Here is a 19,652-nt window from a genome sequence, read left to right on the forward strand (position 1 = left end):
AGCACCATCAAATGTTCGGGATAATCAGAGGGCGCTAAATATCACCAAGGATGCCAATACGAGAACATAAACGCATGAGGCGAACGATATCAAAAGTATCCGAGTCACCAAGAATTCTATCGGGATACAAGTGACCGCGAGGGACAGTTGGAGAGTAAGACACACGCTCGTCCTGGAAGTCTGGACATTCAACAAGGATATGCACGACTGTAAGAGGGACAATGCAATTTGGACAATAAGGAGTAGGGCGGCGCTTCATCAAGTGACTGTGAGTTAAGCAAGTATGGCCAATACGCAGCCTTGCCAGAGCCGTTTCCCACTGTCGGTTACGGTGGTAGGAGGAAGGCCACGGGGACACACTACGCTTAAGAGTACCCAGTTTGTTACCAACAACAGAAGACCAACAACCCTGCCAATGGGCAAGGATGGAGGAATAAATAACCGGGTAAAAGTCGGAATAAGGAATACCCTATGGGGGAGGGGACAAGATCGGATAGCTTCTTTAGCAGCAGCATCCGTACGTTCATTTAAAGAAACACCAATATGGCTGGGAACCTAGCAAAACTCTGTAGATTTAAATTTACTAGAGATAAGAAATAGCCAATGTTGAATCTCGACAACCACTGGATAGACAGGATTAAAGGACCCGAGAGCCATGAGGGCACTACGAGAGTCAACTACAACCACAAAGAAGGACTGACAACGAAAAAGTAGGAGACGAATAGCATAGAGAATAGCATAAAGTTCTGCTGTGAAGATGCTAGTCTCCGGAGGCAGGCGACACATATAAGTGCGGTCAGGAAAAACAACAGAGTAGCCTACACCGTCCGCAGACTCAGACCCATTGGTGAAGATGGAAACGGAGCGGGAGTGTGAAGAAAAGTGCTCAAGGAAAAGGCGTTTCAGAACTGTAGGAGTAAAAGCTTAAGTGATGCGGGTCAGGGATTTGCAATATTGAGGAAGGGGGCCCTCCACGAGGGCAACGACGGAACAACACGAGGAGAAATATTAGTAATACTAGCCGAAAGAGAATGTTGTAAGCGAGACAACCGGACAGAAAGAGGGAGGTGATGAAGGGGAACAGGAACTACAGGAGGGGGGAAAAGTCAAAGCACAACACAGGCGAGAGTGAGGGTGTTGTAAGGACCGCGCAAGGTAGCGAAGACAGTAGCGATCTCGGCGGTCCTGGAGAGACAGGAAGCCAGTGTCAGCGTACAAGCTGAGGGTAGGAGTTGAACGAAAAGCACCAGAGCTGAGGTCAACCCAGTACGGTGCAAAGGATCAAGACGGCGAAGAGTAGAAGGAGCAGAAGAGTAAGCAGGGCAACCATAATCGAGTTTAGACAGTATGAGAGAGGAGTGCAAAGAGTGCAAAATCAGGGTTAGGGGGCATGGGTAAACTTAGTAAGGATGGAGGGAGGGGAGCGGGAGGACAGACCAGAGGCAGACAGACGGGGTTCGGAGGAGGGGAGACAACCGACAGGGGCTGTCAAGGATAGCAGGAGGAGGGGGGGAGGGGGGTAGAAACTGGGGAGTGCACCTCAGCAAGGGCAGCAACCGAGAAGGAATCGGGGGCATAAGAAACCTCCATATCTGGGACATAAGGTCCGACCACCAAAATGGGAAGGGATGTTGCGATAGAGTCAGAGTTGGGGGGCGAGGAAGAAAGTGATGCCTTCTTACCCGCTGGGGAGGAGAAAGGAGAGGAGCCAGGCTTACGTTTCTGACTCAAAAGAGACAGGTGTTCCAGCAACAACGTACTGGGCGACAGACTCAATGGTTTCGGCAGAAGAAGAAGAACGGAAGTGAACAACATGAATATCGCTGGGAGGATGATGGACATCAGCCTGGACAGACAGGCGGCGTGGAGGGCCAAGAGACTGTGGGGTGGGTTGGGAAGAAGAAAAAGAAGACACAAGAGACATGGCGGACAGGGTAGAAAGGGGCGAAACTCCAAAAGGAGAATCAGGAGGGAGACCTTTCAGGACAGGACAGAAAGGAACAGGGGAGGAGGTGGAGGGCGTGTCCGGGTCCAAGGCCTGGAAATGGTTGATGGACTGAGGAAGGTGGGAAGGACGAGGAAAGGTAGAACACGCGAGCATAAGATACGCCAGTGAAAGGGTGGAGATGCAGACTTTGCGTCTCGCCTCAGGAAAAGTCAAACGATCCCGGTGTTTCAAGTTGAGGACTGCTTCCTCAAGCTTGTAGTGGATACACGTGTGGGAGAAGGTAGGGTGGGCCCCACCACAATTGAGGCAGCGAGCCTGGGAAGATGAGCAATCTGTCTTAGAGTGGCTATTGTCCCCACACATGGGGCATAGAGAAACAAGACTTGTGCATTTGAGGGCACCGTGCCCGAACTTCCAGCACTTATAACAAAGTCTAGGAGAGGAAATGTACTCCTGAACGGAGCACCTGGCACCAGCAAGAATGATAGAGAGCAGAAGGGTCCTACTATCAAAGGTGATTTTCACAACTTGAAGGGGCTGATGGCGGCGACCACGAGTGGGTGGAGTGAAGGTGTCCACCTGGAGGACAGGATGGCCTTGGGCTTCGAGGATATGTTTAATATCCTTATGGCAATCTTTCAGGTCCCTAACACCAGTTGCAACATGGTGCAGGAGAAGAACGGTGCCAACACTGGCATTTAACCGAGCGTTTTTGGAGACCCAAACAGGGGGGTCTCCTCAATGCAGGTCAATGCGGCTAAGCGGGTAGCTGCATCCCATGAAGGAGCAGCGACGACATGTGTACCGAAATGGGTGGAGTTAAAAGTAACAGAGACATCCACCGAATCAACAAGGTGTTTATGGATGGAGAAATCGTCAGGTGTAGAATCCAGAGGGAGGAGATCAAAGTATTTAGCCCACGAAGCAGGACCAACAAGGCTTTGCATGTCTTTTTATGGGAAGGGATCGTGCGAATGCGGCCGTGGTGGGGACGGCGTTGAGAACCCCCACAGAGAGAGAGAGAGAGAGAGAGAGAGAGAGAGAGAGAGAGAGAGAGGGTTTAAAGGGCGCAGTAGTTACAATGAAAGACTGAGCCATGCCAGAGAACGAGGTGGTTACCGCTGGGGGCGTGTGGCTCGACCCAACCACAGAGGAGGGAGGGGAGCCAAGGGAAGTAGTCAGGAGGGTCAAAGGAGGAGCTAGGTCTGGGTCCAATGTAGCGTGGGCTACAGAGCCCGGTCTTCCAACACAGTCCGACTCGGGGGCTTGGTCGCCCACCCTACGAGCCTGAGAAGTTATCAGAGGAACAGTATTCAGCGACATGGAAACGAGAGGTAATACTTTCATTCACGAATGTGCCCCTGCACCCACCACAGAGCCACAATTAGAGGATAGGGCACCCAACAAGAGACATGTTGCCGGTCTTGCCGGGGCCCCCAGGGGTGAGTCGTGAGTATATGCCCCACAATTGCCATCTTAAGAACCGTCAGTCCGTCGAGATCGGGTTCAACGATGAAAGGAGGATTGACAATAAAAGGGTCCCCTCGCTTGAGGCGTTGGGTACTACAGTTCTACGGGTGCAAGAGTATGCCTCCTCAAACACCCGGGCGTCAAAACAGAAAAAGTCTGAAAGAATAATCAAGACTGGCAAAAGGTCGGCAGGAAATGACAATTATAAAGGAGAAGAGGGGGGGAGAAAAATGAAACACAAGGAAAAGGAAAAGATTTCTGGCACAATTGGTGAAGACAGCAGCAGGAGCATAAGGCTTCAAAAGGACAGAGGATTGACTCAAGGATCATCACACTTCGGCAGCCGCCTACCAGGCCCCCCTTGAGGTTATTTTGAGATGATTTCGGGGCTTTAGTGTCCCCGCGGCCCGGTCCTCAACCAGGCCTCCACCCCCAGGAAGCAGCCTGTGACAGCTGACTAACTCCCAGGTACCTATTTTACTGCTAGGTAACAGGGGCATAGGGTGAAAGAAACTCTGCCCGTTGTTTCTCGCCGGCGCCTGGGATCGAACCCGGGACCACAGGATCACAAGTCCAGCGTGCTGTCCGCTCGACTGACCGGCTCCCTCACGACGACAACGGGCCAGAAAGGGAGGGGTGATTTTTTCAAGCTGGATTTTAAAGCTCAGCAAAACTTTGACATTTACGACTTCGGCGGGTAGGTGGTTCCATGAGTTTGTAACTCTGTGGGTGAAAGAGAATCTCCTGTTTTCAGTCCTATATTGCGGCTTGTTGAGCTTGAAACCGTAACTCCTTGTCTGCGCTACATCGGAACTTTTGAAGAAGTTATCCGGATCAACATCCTCTAAATTATTCAGTATTTTGAACGTTTCGTGTGTGTGTGTGTATTTTGAACGTTTCGAAAATAAATGTATGTTCACGGCCTACCACGTTTGTAAGACTTCATATGGGTGAAAATAGGCCTTCATAGAGGAGATAACATAGGCCTACATATAATAGATTCAATTAGAAACGTATTATAGAGAGAATATTATATATATATATATATATATATATATATATATATATATATATATATATATATATATATATATATATATATATATATATATATATATATATATATATATATGCGCCGGCCAGGAGGGCAAGGAATATCAAAAGTGAGTATGGCGCATGTATAGGAGCTGACCCCGGCTAGTGAAAGTAGTCAGGGAGGTCATTACTGACCCCCTTTCCTGCCCCGCTATCTTCATATCCCCCCCATATCTATCTATCTCTCTCATTCTCTCTCTCTCTCTCTCTCATTGGTGGTGCAGTGATTCAACAGCCAATAGGAAACATGAAACGGAGGTTTGAGAGAGAGGTTTGGCAGCAAGTTGTCAGGTTGTGAACATAGAAATAATCAAAAACCAAATACAAATCAAAGAGGAACAAACGATTACAAGGACACTAGGTCCCTTGTTAATGAAGGACTTGTTGTAATATATTGTGTGACGCTGATATGAAGAGAAGTGTTTGTCTAGTTGATTTGTGATGTTATACATATATCACTTGACCACCTGCTGTCATATCACTTAATAGTGAAGTTAAGCGTTATCACAGGTAGTGGGATGGGACCTAGCTGTCACAGGTAGTGGGATGGGGCCTGTCACAGGTAGTGGGATGGGGCCTGTCACAGGTAGTGGGATGGGACCTGTCTCAGGTAGTGGGATGGGACCTAGCTGTTACAGGTAGTGGGATGGAGCCGGTCACAAGTAGTGGGATGGGACCTGTCGCAGGTAGTGGGACGGGGGTAGGGTAGACACCAGGTAGTGTAGAAGGGTGTAAAGGAAGCCCCCCCCTCACCCCTCAACCTCACTCCACAGGTGACCTCACCTGTGGAGTTCTCAGGTCACCTGCGTTTGTTCGCTTCTACCTCCCAACAAACAGACCATCTCACCAACAACACAAGAATAGAGACCACTGCTGAAGGACTTATAAGCGACTGGAACACACACAAACACACACACACACACACACACACACACACACACACACACACACACACACACACACACACACACACACACACACACACACACACACGCACACACACACACACACACACACACACATCTGTACCCAATCATTCTCGCTGATATTCAGTAGCAATCTACGCTTAAAACAAGAACAACCACACACCCACGTCTACGCTCGCCCGCTAATCTCTTTCCTAAATAAAAAACAAACTCACTTTCCAAACTAATGGTCTATCCAGGTGTTTTGTGAGTGTCGATATACACGCTGCGTGTATTGTTGTATGTTGCGTTGGTGTATACACCATTCATAGGGGGTAGAAATAGCCTAAGCTACTCTATCACTTTGAGATGTATTTATTGCTTATCTCAGTAAACATACTTGAACTTGATACACCATTCAATAACATCTCATTTTTATCCATTTATATCCCCCCCCCTCCAAAATTAGTTGATATCCTATTTGCTATACTCTACACTGTCATGTAATTGTGTTATCTAATTGTGTTACTCTTACTCTTGGCTTTTGTAAAGGATGTTAACTAAGCTTTCTTAATCTCTCTTCACAAGGGAGCTTCTAATTCGTAGGATAAACGTGATCCCTTCCTATGAATCGGTTTACGGGCTATTCATGCCTGTGCCACCTCTTGGGTGGCTTAATCTTTATCAATCTATGAATCGGTCTGTCTTGATTCCCCAAAGCTTCCTAGCATTTACGTAAATAATGAAGAATTATGATGTATTTACTCACTATAATGTTGGTGCTCAATGACAATGACAAAAATGACACATTTTTACTCTTAAATAGCATCATTTGGACCCTGAATTAGATGGACCTCATCTAATTAGATGGACCTCATCTAATTAGATGGGCCTCATCTAATTAGATGGACCTCATCTAATTAGATGGACCTCATCTAATTAGATGGACCTCATCTAATTAGATGGACCTCATCTAATTAGATGGGCCTCATCTAATTAGATGGACCTCATCTAATTAGATGGACCTCATCTAATTAGATGGACCTCATCTAATGAGACTGACCTCATCTAATGAGACGGACATCATCTAATTAGATGGACCTCATGTAATGAGATGGACCTCATCTAATGAGATGGACCTCATCTAATGAGATGGATCTCATCTAATGAGATGGACCTCATCTAATGAGATGGACCTCATCTAATGAGACGGACATCATCTAATTAGATGGACCTCATTTAATGAGATGGACCTCATCTAATGAGATGGACCTCATCTAATGAGATGGACCTCATCTAATGAGATGGACCTCATCTAATGAGATGGACTTCATCTAATGAGATGGACCTCATCTAATGAGATGGATCTCATCTAATGAGATGGATCTCATCTAATGAGACGGACCTCATCTAATTAGATGGTCCTCATCTAATTAGATGGACCTCATGTAATTACATGGTCCTCATCTAATTAGATGGACCTCATGTAATTACATGGTCCTCATCTAATTAGATGGACCTCTAAGAACACGTTGAAGTAAACTAAAATTCCATTCTCTTAGTTCTAATAGTCTGGTCTCTGCTCTAAAATCTCCACTTTAGAGCAGAGACCCGACCTTTCTGCTCTGAAGGAGCTCTAACAAGACCAAGGTGAAGCTGTTAAACAAGATTCGGTCGTATAAGTAACGCTTCTGGATCCTGTGATCCTATTGTTTTGTTTTCCTTAATATTTCTTCAAGTTATGATTTATGGATTTTGTCACATTTAAATTTGGCAAATTATTCAGTGGTTTATAATTATTATTATTATTATTATTATTATTATTATTATTACTTACTTTACTTACTTAGGCGTAAAGCTCTATCTTGAGGTTATCTTGAGATGATTTCGGGGCTTAGCGTCCCTCACGGCCCGGTCCTCGATCAGGCCTCCTTTTTGTTACACATCCCCAGGAAGCAGCCCGTAGCAGCTGTCTAACTCCCAGGTACCTATTTACTGCTAGGTGAAGAGGGGGACATCAGGGTGAAAAAAACTCTGCCCATTTGTTTCCACCTCCACCGGGGATCGAACCCGGAGCCTCAGGACTACGAATTCGAAGCACTGTCCACTCAGCTCTCAGACCCCCTTTCTCTGACCATAGAAAGCCGCGATTAGCATCTCTCTACTTTCTCTCGACTAACACGTAAGCAAAAAAGGTCAAGCATCGTGACCTGACATCAGGAGAGGTCAAACCCGCGTATAAGAGGTGCTTGACCTGCTCCCTGACCTCAGAGACCCTCCGACCTCCGCTACGGACGGTGTATCTTCTCTCTCGACGACTGCAGGCGACGCCGAAGGGGGTACTCTACCCCACGACGAGTCATGGAGTAAGACAGTGTCGCTTCTAGGGGGTTATCGAGGTACTAGAGGCGATACGGAACACATTTGAAGCGATACTGAAGAGAGGTGGTGATCCAGCAGCGGCGAGAGGACGGGCTCACCATAGCCCGTGCTACTTGGAACTTTTTGTTCCTGGTAGTGAATCTTAAACAACAACAAGCGGGGAGAGGCTGTACTCACCTTCAGCATGAAGAGCAGGTAATGCTCGCTGCAAAAGTTGTCAAACAATATGTTTAATCTTTTTTTCTGTCTGTCATTCATTCTGTCTCTGTTTGCCTCATTACTGTCTAATTACTCGCTTACTCGCTAGGTAATTAATCTTAACTTCTTGATTTGATTATAATTTCGCAATTATAACTTTTTTCTCTTCATCCTCACAACTTTTTGTTCACATTTACATGTGGCAGTTTTGTCTCACATGTGGCAGTTTTGTCTCACATGTGGCAGTTTTGTCTCACATGTGGCAGTCTTGTCTCACATGTGGCAGTTTTGTCTCACATGTGGCAGTCTTGCCTCACATGTGACACTCTTGTCTCACATGTGGCAGTCTTGCCTCACATGTGACACTCTTGTCTCACATGTGGCAGTCTTGCCTCACATGTGGCAGTCTTGCCTCACATGTGGCAGTTTTGTCTCACATGTGGCAGTCTTGCCTCACATGTGGCATTCTAGCCTCACATGTGGCAGTCTTGCCTCACATGTGACACTCTTGTCTCACATGTGGCAGTCTTGCCTCACATGTGGCAGGCTTGTCTCACACAAGATATACTTGTGTAGTATACTTGTGTAGAATTGACAGTATTTGGGTCGACGGATGTATAATGTTACGTAATACACTGCTTATGTTTCAGACTGTACCTGGCGGTGTTGGCGCTGCTAGTGGCGGATACAGCGGGATACAGGCTGAGATACATCCAGGAGCATGTAGATGTCCTGTGTCCCTGTGTCCAGGGGCGCCTGTGCCCACACTACTACGGGTCCTCGCCCCTTGACGTAATGAACTACGGCAACCTGTCGCCTTGTGTGTCCTACGGCCGCTTCCGCTGCTGCGACGACGCTGCCATCACCGACGCCTTGCGCCACGACGCTGCCATCACCGACGCCTTGCGCCAGGACGCTCCCATCACCGACGCCTTGCGCCACGACGCTGCCATCACCGACGCCTTGCGCCACGACGCTGCCATCACCGACGCCTTGCGCCACGACGCTGCCATCACCGACGCCTTGCGCCACGACGCTGCCATCACCGACGCCTTGCGCCACGACGCTGCCATCACCGACGCCTTGCGCCACGACGCTGCCATCACCGACGCCTTGCGCCAGGACGGCCACCAGGACTTAGAGGGCTTTGAGAGCGGCGCCTTTGGTGACACCATTCAGGTTATTGAAGGTGCTGGAAGTGTTGGTACTTCTGGAAGTGACATCAGTTCTGGAAGTGACATCAGTTCTGGAAGTGTCATCAGTTCTGGAAGTGATATCAGTTCTGGAAGTGACATCAGTTCTGGAAGTGACATCAGTTCTGGAAGTGACATCAGTTCTGGAAGTGTCATCAGTTCTGGAAGTGATATCAGTTCTGGAAGTGACATCAGTTCTGGAAGTGTCATCAGTTCTGGAAGTGATATCAGTTTTGGAAGTGACATCAGTTCTGGAAGTGACATCAGTTCTGGAAGTGACATCAGTTCTGGAAGTGACAGTTCTGGAAGAGACATCGGTTCTGGAAGTGTCATCAGTTCTGGAAGTGACATCAGTTCTGGAAGTGACATCAGTTCTGGAAGTGACATCAGTTCTGGAAGTGACATCACTTCTGGAAGTGACATCAGTTCTGGAAGTGTCATCAGTTCTGGAAGTGACATGAGTTCTGGAAGTGACATGAGTTCTGGAAGTGACATGAGTTCTGGAAGTGACATCAGTTCTGGAAGTGACATCAATTCTGGAAGTGACATCAATTCTGGAAGTGACATCAGTTCTGGAAGTGACATCAGTTCTGAAAGTGACATCAGTTCTGGAAGTGATACCAATTCTGGAAGTGACATCAGTTCTGGAAGTGATATCAATTCTGGAAGTGACATCAGTTCTGGAAGTGACACCAGTTCTGGAAGTGACATCAGTTCTGGAAGTGACATCAGTTCTGGAGGTGACATCAGCTCCGGAAGTGTCATCAGTTCTGGAAGTGACATTATTTCTGGAAGTGACATCAGTTCTGGAAGTGACATCAGTTCTGGAAGTGACATCAGTTCTGGAAGTGCCATCAGTTCTGGAAGTGCCATTATTTCTGGAAGTGACGTCAGTTCTGGAAGTGTCATCACTTCTGGAAGTGACATCACTTCTGGAAGTGCCATTGTTTCTGGAAGTGACATCAGTTCTGGAAGTGTCATCACATCTGGAAGTGACATCAGTTCTGGAAGTGACAGTTCTGGAAATGACATTGTTTCTGGAAGTGACATCAGTTCTGGAAGTGTCATCAGTTCTGGAAGTGACATTATTTCTGGAAATGACATCAGTTCTGGAAGTGACATTATTTCTGGAAGTGACATCAGTTCTGGAAGTGACATTATTTCTGGAAATGACATCAGTTCTGGAAGTGACATTATTTCTGGAAGTGGCATTATTTCTGGAAGTGACATCAGTTCTGAAAGTGACATCAGTTCTTTAAGTTTCTTTATTTCTGGAAGTGACATCAGTTCTGGAAGTGACTTTATTTCTGGAAGTTACTTTAGTTCTGGAAGTGATGTCAGTTCTTTAAGTGTCTTTATTTCTGGAAGTGACATCAGTTCAGAAAGTGATATTATTTCTGGAAGTGACATCAGTTCTGGAAGTGACATTATTTCTGGAAGTGACATCAGTTCTGGAAGTGACTTTATTCCTGGAAGTGACAACAGTTCTTTTAGTGTCTTTATTTCTGGAAGTGACATCAGTTCTGAAAGTGATATTATTTCTGGAAGTGACATCAGTTCTGGAAGTGACATTATTTCTGGAAGTGACATCAGTTCTGGAAGTGACATCAGTTCTGGAAGTGTCATCAGTTCTGGAAGTGACATCAGTACTGGAAGTGACATCAGTTCTGGAAGTGACATCAGTTCTGGAAGTGACATCAGTACTGGAAATGTCATCAGTTCTGTAAGTGACATTATTTCTGGAAGTGACATCAGTTCTGGAAGTGACATCAGTTCTGGAAGTGTCATCAGTTCTGGAAGTGACATTATTTCTGGAAGTGACATCAGTACTGGAAATGTCATCAGTTCTGTAAGTGACATTATTTCTGGAAGTGACATTATTTCTGGAAGTGACATCAGTTCTGGAAGTGACATCAGTACTGGAAATGTCATCATTTCTGTAAGTAGCATAAAATCTAATAATGGCTTCAGTCCTGGAAGTTGCATAAGTTTAGGAAATAGCCTCAATTCTGGAAGTGACATCAGTTCTGGAAGTGACATCAGTTCCGGAAGTGGCACGAGTTCCGGAAGTAATAAAAGCATCAATTATGGGGAAGAAATTAGCCCTGGAAGCGCCATTATCTCCCACAGCGACACCAGTGAAGGGATCGTGATTATTTTTGGAAGCCCACTAGGCTATGGAGACAGGCCCTCGGACAATGGGTCTTCCACCAGTGCTGCTTCAGGCCCTCAGGCCGATGGTGTGAATTCTTCCAACGATGAATCTGAACTGTCCGACAAGCCTGAGATTCAATGCATGGCCATCAGCCTGTGCAAGCGTCGCTATGGCTCGTCGATGGCTGATAGTCTGATCTACGGCTTCCTCTCCTTATGTCCGGTGAATCAGGTCCGGTGTCTTGACGGCGTGTCATCATCATCCCAGGATGATGAGAGGGCTAACTTTAGCAATCAGGATTCGGTGCTCAAACTGGCAGCCAGTCAGGATGTTCAACGATCTAGCGTCTTCGCCTATGGCCTTCGAAACAACACTCTTGGAACGGTTGAGATGAAGAGCCCTGACACAGTTGCCTCTCTTCCCGCCCAAAAGTTACGCTGGCAGCCATTTATCTTTGTCCGTAATGGCTTCCAGAATCTCCCACACCAGCAGGCCCTCGGAGCCACACCTCTGCTACAGCACCAAGCCCTCGGAGCCACACCTGTGCCACACCACCAGGACCTCAGAGCCACACCTGTGCCACACCACCAGGCCCTCGGAGCCACACCTGTACCACACCACCAGGCCCCCGGAGCCACACCTCTGCTACAGCACCAGGCCCTCGGAGCCACACCTCCGCCCATTAAGATCCCAGACCTGCGGTTTCGGCACACCACAGTTGACAACACCAATCCACCAACATTCAGGTTTAAAAACCCTCTTAGATTTCCCATTGCGCTTTTGTTTCAATAAACTTTGGAAAGTCTGCTAGGAGAATTGATCTATAACGATGGCTTCAATGTTATCAATAGTGTTATTTTTGTACTATTCATAACTACAAAAAAATGTATGAATGGTTAGTGCTCTTTTAATTAGCCTTTCATTGCACAATTCCTGCAGATAAATGCCTCTGAAACTCACTGGGAAAATTTCCATTCTGATGTACTGGATAATGTGGAAAAAAAGTCTGAATTAACAAGCTGAAGTGACTTTAAGGCTCGCGTTGAGTCCTCCAGTACGCCCCAGAACCTTTACTGGTCACTTGTTTGGTGGGGTTAGTAATTGGTATGTTCCAAACAGCACTGGAACCGCGCTTGGCACTGGGGCACCTACCCGAGGCAGCAGGTGGCACTGGAGGCACCTACCCGAGGCAGCAGGTGGCACTGGAGGCACCTACCCGAGGTAGCAGGTGGCACTGGACGCACCTACCCGAGGCAGCAGGTGGCACTGGAGGCACCTACCCGAGGCAGCAGGTGGCACTGGAGGCACCTACCCAAGGCAGCAGGTGGCACTGGGGCACCTACCCGAGGCAGCAGGTGGCACTGGGGCACCTACCCGAGGCACACCATCAAAGCTCAAACGAATCGCAACAAGACTTGTTAGCAGTGCGTCAAACACCATTAATAACGAAGCGTTTGTTTGTTTGTTGTTTGGTAAACACAAACAGCCCTCCCCCCCCCCCCCCCACCCACCACCACTAACAACCGAAACCAGATTCAAAAGTGTTCAAAACACTTTTATTTGTCTACTCAATTTTCACATATACAGTTGTGGATTATGTCTATTAAACGCTTCAGAAATACGCCATTGAAAACATCTACATTGTCGGGAAGACTTGTATCATACATGAAGCAATAAGAAGGTTATCTTGAGGTTATCTTGAGATGATTTCGGGGCTTTTTAGTGTCCCCGCGGCCCGGTCCTCGACCAGGCCTCCACCCCCAGGAAGCAGCCCGTGACAGATGACTAACACCCAGGTACCTATTTTACTGCTAGGTAACAGGGACATAGGGTGAAAGAAACTCTGCCCGTTGTTTCTCGCCGGCGCCTGGGATCGAACCCAGGACCACAGGATCACAAGTCCAGCGTGCTGTCCCCTCGGCCGACCGGCTCCCTTGGTGAAAATAAATAGGTTGAAAATAAATAAATTTATTTCAATAGGTTGGTGAAAATAAAACAAAATATAATTTTTTTATAGTTTATTACTCTCTGAGGCGGTATGAACCCGCCAAACACACATCGAAACTACGACGTTGCTACAACGTTCGAACAGGATTTAACACCTAACAAGTTATAAGAACCAATATAACACGTTGTAACAACGTTCTAATACGTCAAAAACACGTTAAGCCAAGATGTAACAACTTTATTACAAGTAGTAACAAGCGGAAAATAGGGTCATTTATGGTTTGTGTTTCCAGGGAATTACTGGATGTCACTTAACTGCCACTACAAGTTGTCACTTGTTAATGATTAGCCAACAAGGCCAAGCTGCTTGTTCTTGAATAGGTAACAATTAGTGAAGTTAGAACAACTGTTGAAGAACAATTAGTATTAGTTATCCCAATTAGTGAAGTGATTTACTTGTATGGGGGTAACTATGCTACCTCGCACTCTGGCACTTAATGGCACCTTGGCATTAAGAGGCATAGGAACCAATCGTATTGGTGTATGCCTTTCTATTGGAGACTTTCAGCGCCGTGGGGAGGGGGGGGCCTGCTGCATGGGTAACAGCTTCTCCCCCGTATCAACCTACCTTGGCTTTGCGCCCTGGTGAGGGGGGGGGGACCTGCTGCATGGGTAACAGCTTCTCCCCCGAATCAACCTACCCTGGCTTTGCGCCCTGGAGAGGGGGGGGGGACCTGCTGCATGGGTAACAGCTTCTCCCCCGAATCAACCTACCCTGGCTTTGCGCCCTGGTGAGGGGGAGGGGACCTGCTGCATGGGTAACAGCTTCTCCCCCGAATCAACCTACCCTGGCTTTGCGCCCTGGTGAGACCACTCCAGACCAGGCCGACACCAGAGCGCAACTCCATAGTCTCCTGAGACCGATGGATGCCTAGTAATGGCACCTTGGCAGCAGGTGCTGAGTGCAACTAATGGCACTTTGGCAGCAGGTGCTGAGTGCAAGAGTACTCGAGGGTGTTGCTGATGATATAATGCTGACCACAGTTCGCGCTACGGACAATATAATGTAGAATTCCCATCATTATTATTTTTCTACCCCAGACGTGGCCACATATTTACAGTGCTAACCAGCATGGTACACATTTTCTTCTGTCCTCAGGGGGGACAAGGTTAAACAGATCTGCTAAACATATTATGCAGTGATTGAAGTATATAAACACAGAAGGTGATGTCAGAAGGCGGAAGGTGATGTCAGTAGCAGTAGCCGACCAGCTCTGACACCGTACACACCTTTTGACAACACTCGGCCGATAGTCCCCTCTTGTGGCGGAGCTGAGTCTTAAGCATTTGGGCCGCCTCCTTCAGCGTCAAGAAAGCTCGCTGGGCCCCTGAGTCCTGCTCACCTGGCGGAGGGGGAGGATGAGGGCCCCTGGAGACGTAAGGAGGGCCCCTAGAGACGTAGGCAGGGTCCCTGGAGACGTAGGCAGGGCCCCTAGAGACGTAGGGAGGGCCCGGGACTGTAGGCTGGGGGAGGCGAAGACGTGGACCCCTCATATCCACCAACTCATCCGGCAACACATCCAACAGCTCGTTGGCCGGCTGCTCTGGCGTCCGTCTCTCATCAACTGAGGGACACAAAAGGCATACTGCGAGAGAAGTGAGGTATACCTACCTGTGAGAGAAGTGAGATATACCTCCCTGTGAGAGAAGTGAGGTATACCTCCCTGTGTGAGAGAGAGAGAGAGAGAGAGAGACAGCGCAGCGTGTCTTCCCTACTCACCAGGTTTTCCTGAACTACTTTTCATTATTTTTTATGCGGCCCCAAAACTCATGCTATCTCCAGGCATCTATGCTGTTGATATGCACCCATAGCAGTGCTAACCAGCACTAATTTTAGGGAGCCGGTCGGCCGAGCGGACAGCACACTGGACTTGTGATCCTGTGGTCCCGGGTTCGATCCCAAGCGCCGGCGAGAAACAATGGGCAGAGTTTCTTTCACCCTATGCCCATGTTACCTAGCAGTAAAATAGGTACCTGGGTGTTAGTCAGCTGTCACGGGCTGCTTCCTGGGGGTGGAGGCCTCGTCGAGGACCGGGCCGCGGGGACACTAAAAAGCTCCGAAATCATCTCAAGATAACCTGCTCGTAGCCACGCGGCTACAAGCAGTTTCTACGGTTACCTCTCCAAGAAGACAGTGGCACTGCATTGTTTACACCACAGTGGCACTGCATTGGTTACACCACAGTGGCACTGCATTGGTTACACAACAGTGGCACTGCATTGGTTACACCACAGTGGCACTGCATTGGTTACACCAGTGGCACTGCATTGGTTACACCACAGTGGCACTGCATTGGTTACACCACAGTGGCACTGCATTGGTTACACCACAGTGGCACTGCATTGGTTACACCACAGTGGCACTGCATTGGTTACATCAGACGAAGCAATCCTCTACAGAGAAGTCACAGGTGATGGGAAGGTCCCAGTGAAATTGCGAGAAAGCACATCAACAATACTCAAAAATATGTGTGTATGGACTTTTTTGGGGGGGAAGAACTTGAGAGGTAAGGCGTCCACAGCGACATAAATAGCGGTTAGATGCATTTAATGGAATAGAATTTTCCTAATAGTCTGCACAATTAAAATAGAACACAGTCTTGGCGCAACCCGTCCTCCTAATAGAACGTCGCATTTTGACGTACATACTCTCTACCTAAGACCAAAAATCGTCGTAGTAGAAAATGGAAACAGCGCGCGAAATTGACAGACTGTCTCCGTTTTCTGTTTTAGGTCTCCCAGGAAGATTAGTATAAGGACCCTATTTAGTACGACCATTTCCTGACGTTGGAAACCCTTAGGAGGACGAGTTGCTTAACGAGAGGGTTCAAGGGGGGCCTTACCTCGCCTGCCTCTGTAGTAGAGATAGTTATTGGTAGATCGGGGATTGTTGTAGACACCTTTGCACACCCTATTCAGCTTGTTGGCCAGCCTCCAGCCGCATAACCTACGTCCGGGTTCTCCTTCGGGGTGGGAGGTCGTGTAGGTATCCTGAGACGCCCCTGAAGACCCGAGGTCCAGCAGCGCCACCACCACCACCACTACCACCACCTGCAACCACCATCCAATTAAACCAAGAGGCTAAAACGTTAAATACAGGGATACAAGCCTTAACCCAGAAAATAAACAATGCGAAACATGTATATTCACTTGGTAATATATTGAATATTCTTGGATAATATTCATATTATCCATGTCTCATTCACTTGGGCCATGTAGGAGACTCGAACCTCGAAGCCCAAAAGTTGGAGATCAGTTGTATGTCTCTGAGACTCTCCAGTATTTGTAGGTGTTGGTTGGTTGATAGAGCGACAGTCTTCTGCTCTTGGGGGTCCCTGGTTCGAGCCTCCAATGGCCCCAAGTGAATCAGATGTTACTGTCCCCGTTTATTGTGGTTAATTACACACACACACACACACACACACACACACACACACACACACACACACACACACACACACACACACACACACACACACACACATACACACACACACACACACACACACACATACACACACACACACACATACACACACACACACATACACACACACACACACACACACACACACACACACACACACACACACACACACACACACACACACACACACACACACACACAATATTACAGTTATACTGCTTATATTACACTACAAGTTGACGCCTTACATCTCCCCAGAAAGACGTAAACACAAAGACTCTACTTAAGACTCTACACAAAGACTCTACTTAAGACTCTACACAAAGACTCTACTTAAGACTCTACACAAAGACTCTACTCTACTTAAGACTCTACTTAAGAGCGCCGTCAACCACATACAGGAGCCTGCATGACTGGCCAGCAGATGTCAGGCCACCTATGAGGCCAGCTGGTCGAGGGGACGTGTGGCCAGGTGGGTGAGCTATGAAGACCAGCTGGATGACCTAGGGTGACCAGATGGATGAGCTAGCATGGCCAGGTGGATGGTCTAGCGAGTCTTACGGGCTATTCATGCCCGTGCCGCCTCTTGGGTGGCTTAATCTTCAGCAATCGTCTAGCGAGTCCTGGAGTCTTGTGAAGTTCTGAGAGATCCGACCTTGTGACTTCGCCTGTAAGAAAGAAAGAAGGAATTAACAGGATTATAAGCTGAAGAAATTGACAGTGAATGAAGAATAGAAGTTGTGAGTCCAGTGCATTCACACTGAATTCATTCACTCACAGAAGGGAGTCGGTCGGCCAAGCGGACAGCACGCTGGACTTGTGATCCTGTGGTCCCGGGTTCGATCCCAGGCGCCGGCGAGAAACAATGGGCAGAGTTTCTTTCACCCTATGCCCCTGTTACCTAGCAGTGAAATAGGTACCTGGGTGTTAGTCAGCTGTCACGGGCTGCTTCCTGGGGGTGGAGGCCTGGTCGAGGACCGGGCCGCGGGGACATTAAAAAGCCACGAAATCATCTCAAGATAACCTCAAGATCTCAAGATAACACTCGTCTTGTAAGAAGTAAACATCTGATTAGATACAAACAATAAGCCCAAGACTGAGCCACTAAGACACACTTAGCTCATCAAGGATACAGTCTTGAATAAGCTAATTGCATAGTTTAGTGAATAGATTCACATCATTTCACAACCAAATATGTTTAAGAACTGGACCATAACAATGTCTTGGCTAATCCCTTTACATTTGTAATGAGGTGAAGTGGACGTATACGGGCTCACCATAGCCCGTGCTACTTGCCCCGCTCCTGTGCCAGGTAAGTTACGGGCTCGCCATAGCCCGTGCTGCTTGGAACGTGTTCCGAGTAGCTGAATCTATAACAACAACAACAACAGGGACGTAAGGGGGAAGAAGGAATGGTGCCCAACCCCCTGGACGATCGGGGATTGAACGCAGACCCGCAAATCAGTGCGAGAACTATATATATTCACCTGGGAATCAGTGATACTATGACGATGGCTCGTGGAGCACTGCCTTAGAGAAGCGCTGGACACCACTCGTTGTTGTTTAAGATTCAGATACTGGGAACTAAACCTTCCAAGTAGCACGGGCTATGGTGAGCCCGTAGTGGACTTACCTGGCACAGGAGCGGAGCTGTAACTGAGGGCCACCACTCGTCCTCAGTCTTATATACACCACTGGCACCTGACGCTCCGGTGGGGGCCATACAGGTGTGGGGGGGGGCGGGTTGCACACACGCACGCATGCACGCAAACATGTGTGTGCTTACATATCAGCGACTACAAGGCATGACCGGGAAGGCAGATTCGTGCCTCTGATTCGTGTGCACAGAAAAGGACAGAGACTTGACAAATATAACACAAACTCTACCCACAAAGTCCCACTTTACCCTACTAATGCCGCGCCCTACTTGCGTTAAGAAGAAATGTATATGTTTATCTCTCAGAATGTTTGGTAATATGTTTATTGTTTGTGATGTGTGTCTATGTAAGTATTAACACGATGTACTGAACGGGGTGAGAATAGCTTGAGCTACCTCAAGGGAGCCGGTCGGCCGAGCGGACAGCACACTGGACTTGTGATCCTGTGGTCCCGGGTTCGATCCCGGGCGCCGGCGAGAAACAATGGGCAGAGTTTCTTTCACCCTATGCCCCTGTTACCTAGCAGTGAAATAGGTACCCGGGTGTTAGTCAGCTGTCACGGGCTGCTTCCTGGGGGTGGAGGCCTGGTCGAGGACCGGGCCGCGGGGACACTAAAGCCCCGAAATCATCTCAAGATAACCTCAAGAAGATACCTCATCCCTTTGTGTGTATTTTACCTCAATAAACTTATTTCAATTTCAATTTCAACGCCGCGTCCAAATATAGGCCACAAGGCTCATGCTTGCTCAGAGACAAGTGAACAACGAACACAGATTGTGCAAACTGAACTTCTTCACACATAAGCAAATGAGAAAAAGAGGAAACATGAGAACGACATACATGATTCTAATTGGAAATGACATATATGATTCTAATGGGAAACTACATATATGATTATAATACGAAACGACATATATGATTCTAGCGGAAAACGACATATATGATTCTAGCGGAAGACGACATATATGATTCTAGCGGAAAACGACATATATGATTCTAGCGGAAAACGACATATATGATTCTAGCGGAAAACGACATATATGATTCTAGCGGAAGACGACATGTATGATTCTAGCGGAAAACGACATATATGATTCTAGCGGAAAACGACATATATGATTCTAGCGGAAAACGACATATATGATTCTAGCGGAAAACGACATATATGATTCTAGCGGAAGACGACATATATGATTCTAGCGGAAGACGACATA

The 19,652-nt window shown here is 47.6% G+C and overlaps 2 protein-coding genes across 8 annotated transcripts in view; one reads left to right on the plus strand and one right to left on the minus strand.

Annotated features, from left to right (window-relative positions):
- Nucleotides 1–853: 853 nt before the first annotated feature.
- Nucleotides 854–12,138, plus strand: LOC123764564 (uncharacterized). The gene is made up of 3 exons (XM_069314642.1): nt 854–910; nt 1,750–1,934; nt 8,649–12,138. Exons 1-3 carry the CDS (start codon nt 854–856, stop codon nt 12,136–12,138), a joined length of 3,732 nt encoding a protein of 1,243 aa, XP_069170743.1.
- Nucleotides 12,139–13,349: 1,211 nt separating this feature from the next.
- The window catches only part of LOC123764477 (uncharacterized), a 79,784-nt gene continuing 73,481 nt past the window's right edge, over nt 13,350–19,652 (minus strand). For 4 of the 7 annotated variants that reach the window (XM_069314489.1, XM_069314491.1, XM_069314490.1 and 1 more), the window contains 3 exons: nt 17,180–17,448; nt 16,197–16,404; nt 13,350–14,918 (listed from right to left, as the gene is read on the minus strand). In XM_069314489.1, coding sequence (XP_069170590.1) covers nt 14,545–14,918; nt 16,197–16,404; nt 17,180–17,191 — 594 coding nt within the window. In that variant the 5' untranslated portion in view covers nt 17,192–17,448 and the 3' untranslated portion in view covers nt 13,350–14,544. The other 3 variants (XM_045752343.2, XM_045752342.2, XM_045752341.2) reach the window with 3 other exon arrangements.

Source organism: Procambarus clarkii, chromosome 79 (assembly GCF_040958095.1).
Source record: "Procambarus clarkii isolate CNS0578487 chromosome 79, FALCON_Pclarkii_2.0, whole genome shotgun sequence".
NCBI classification, from domain to species: Eukaryota; Metazoa; Arthropoda; class Malacostraca; order Decapoda; family Cambaridae; genus Procambarus; species Procambarus clarkii.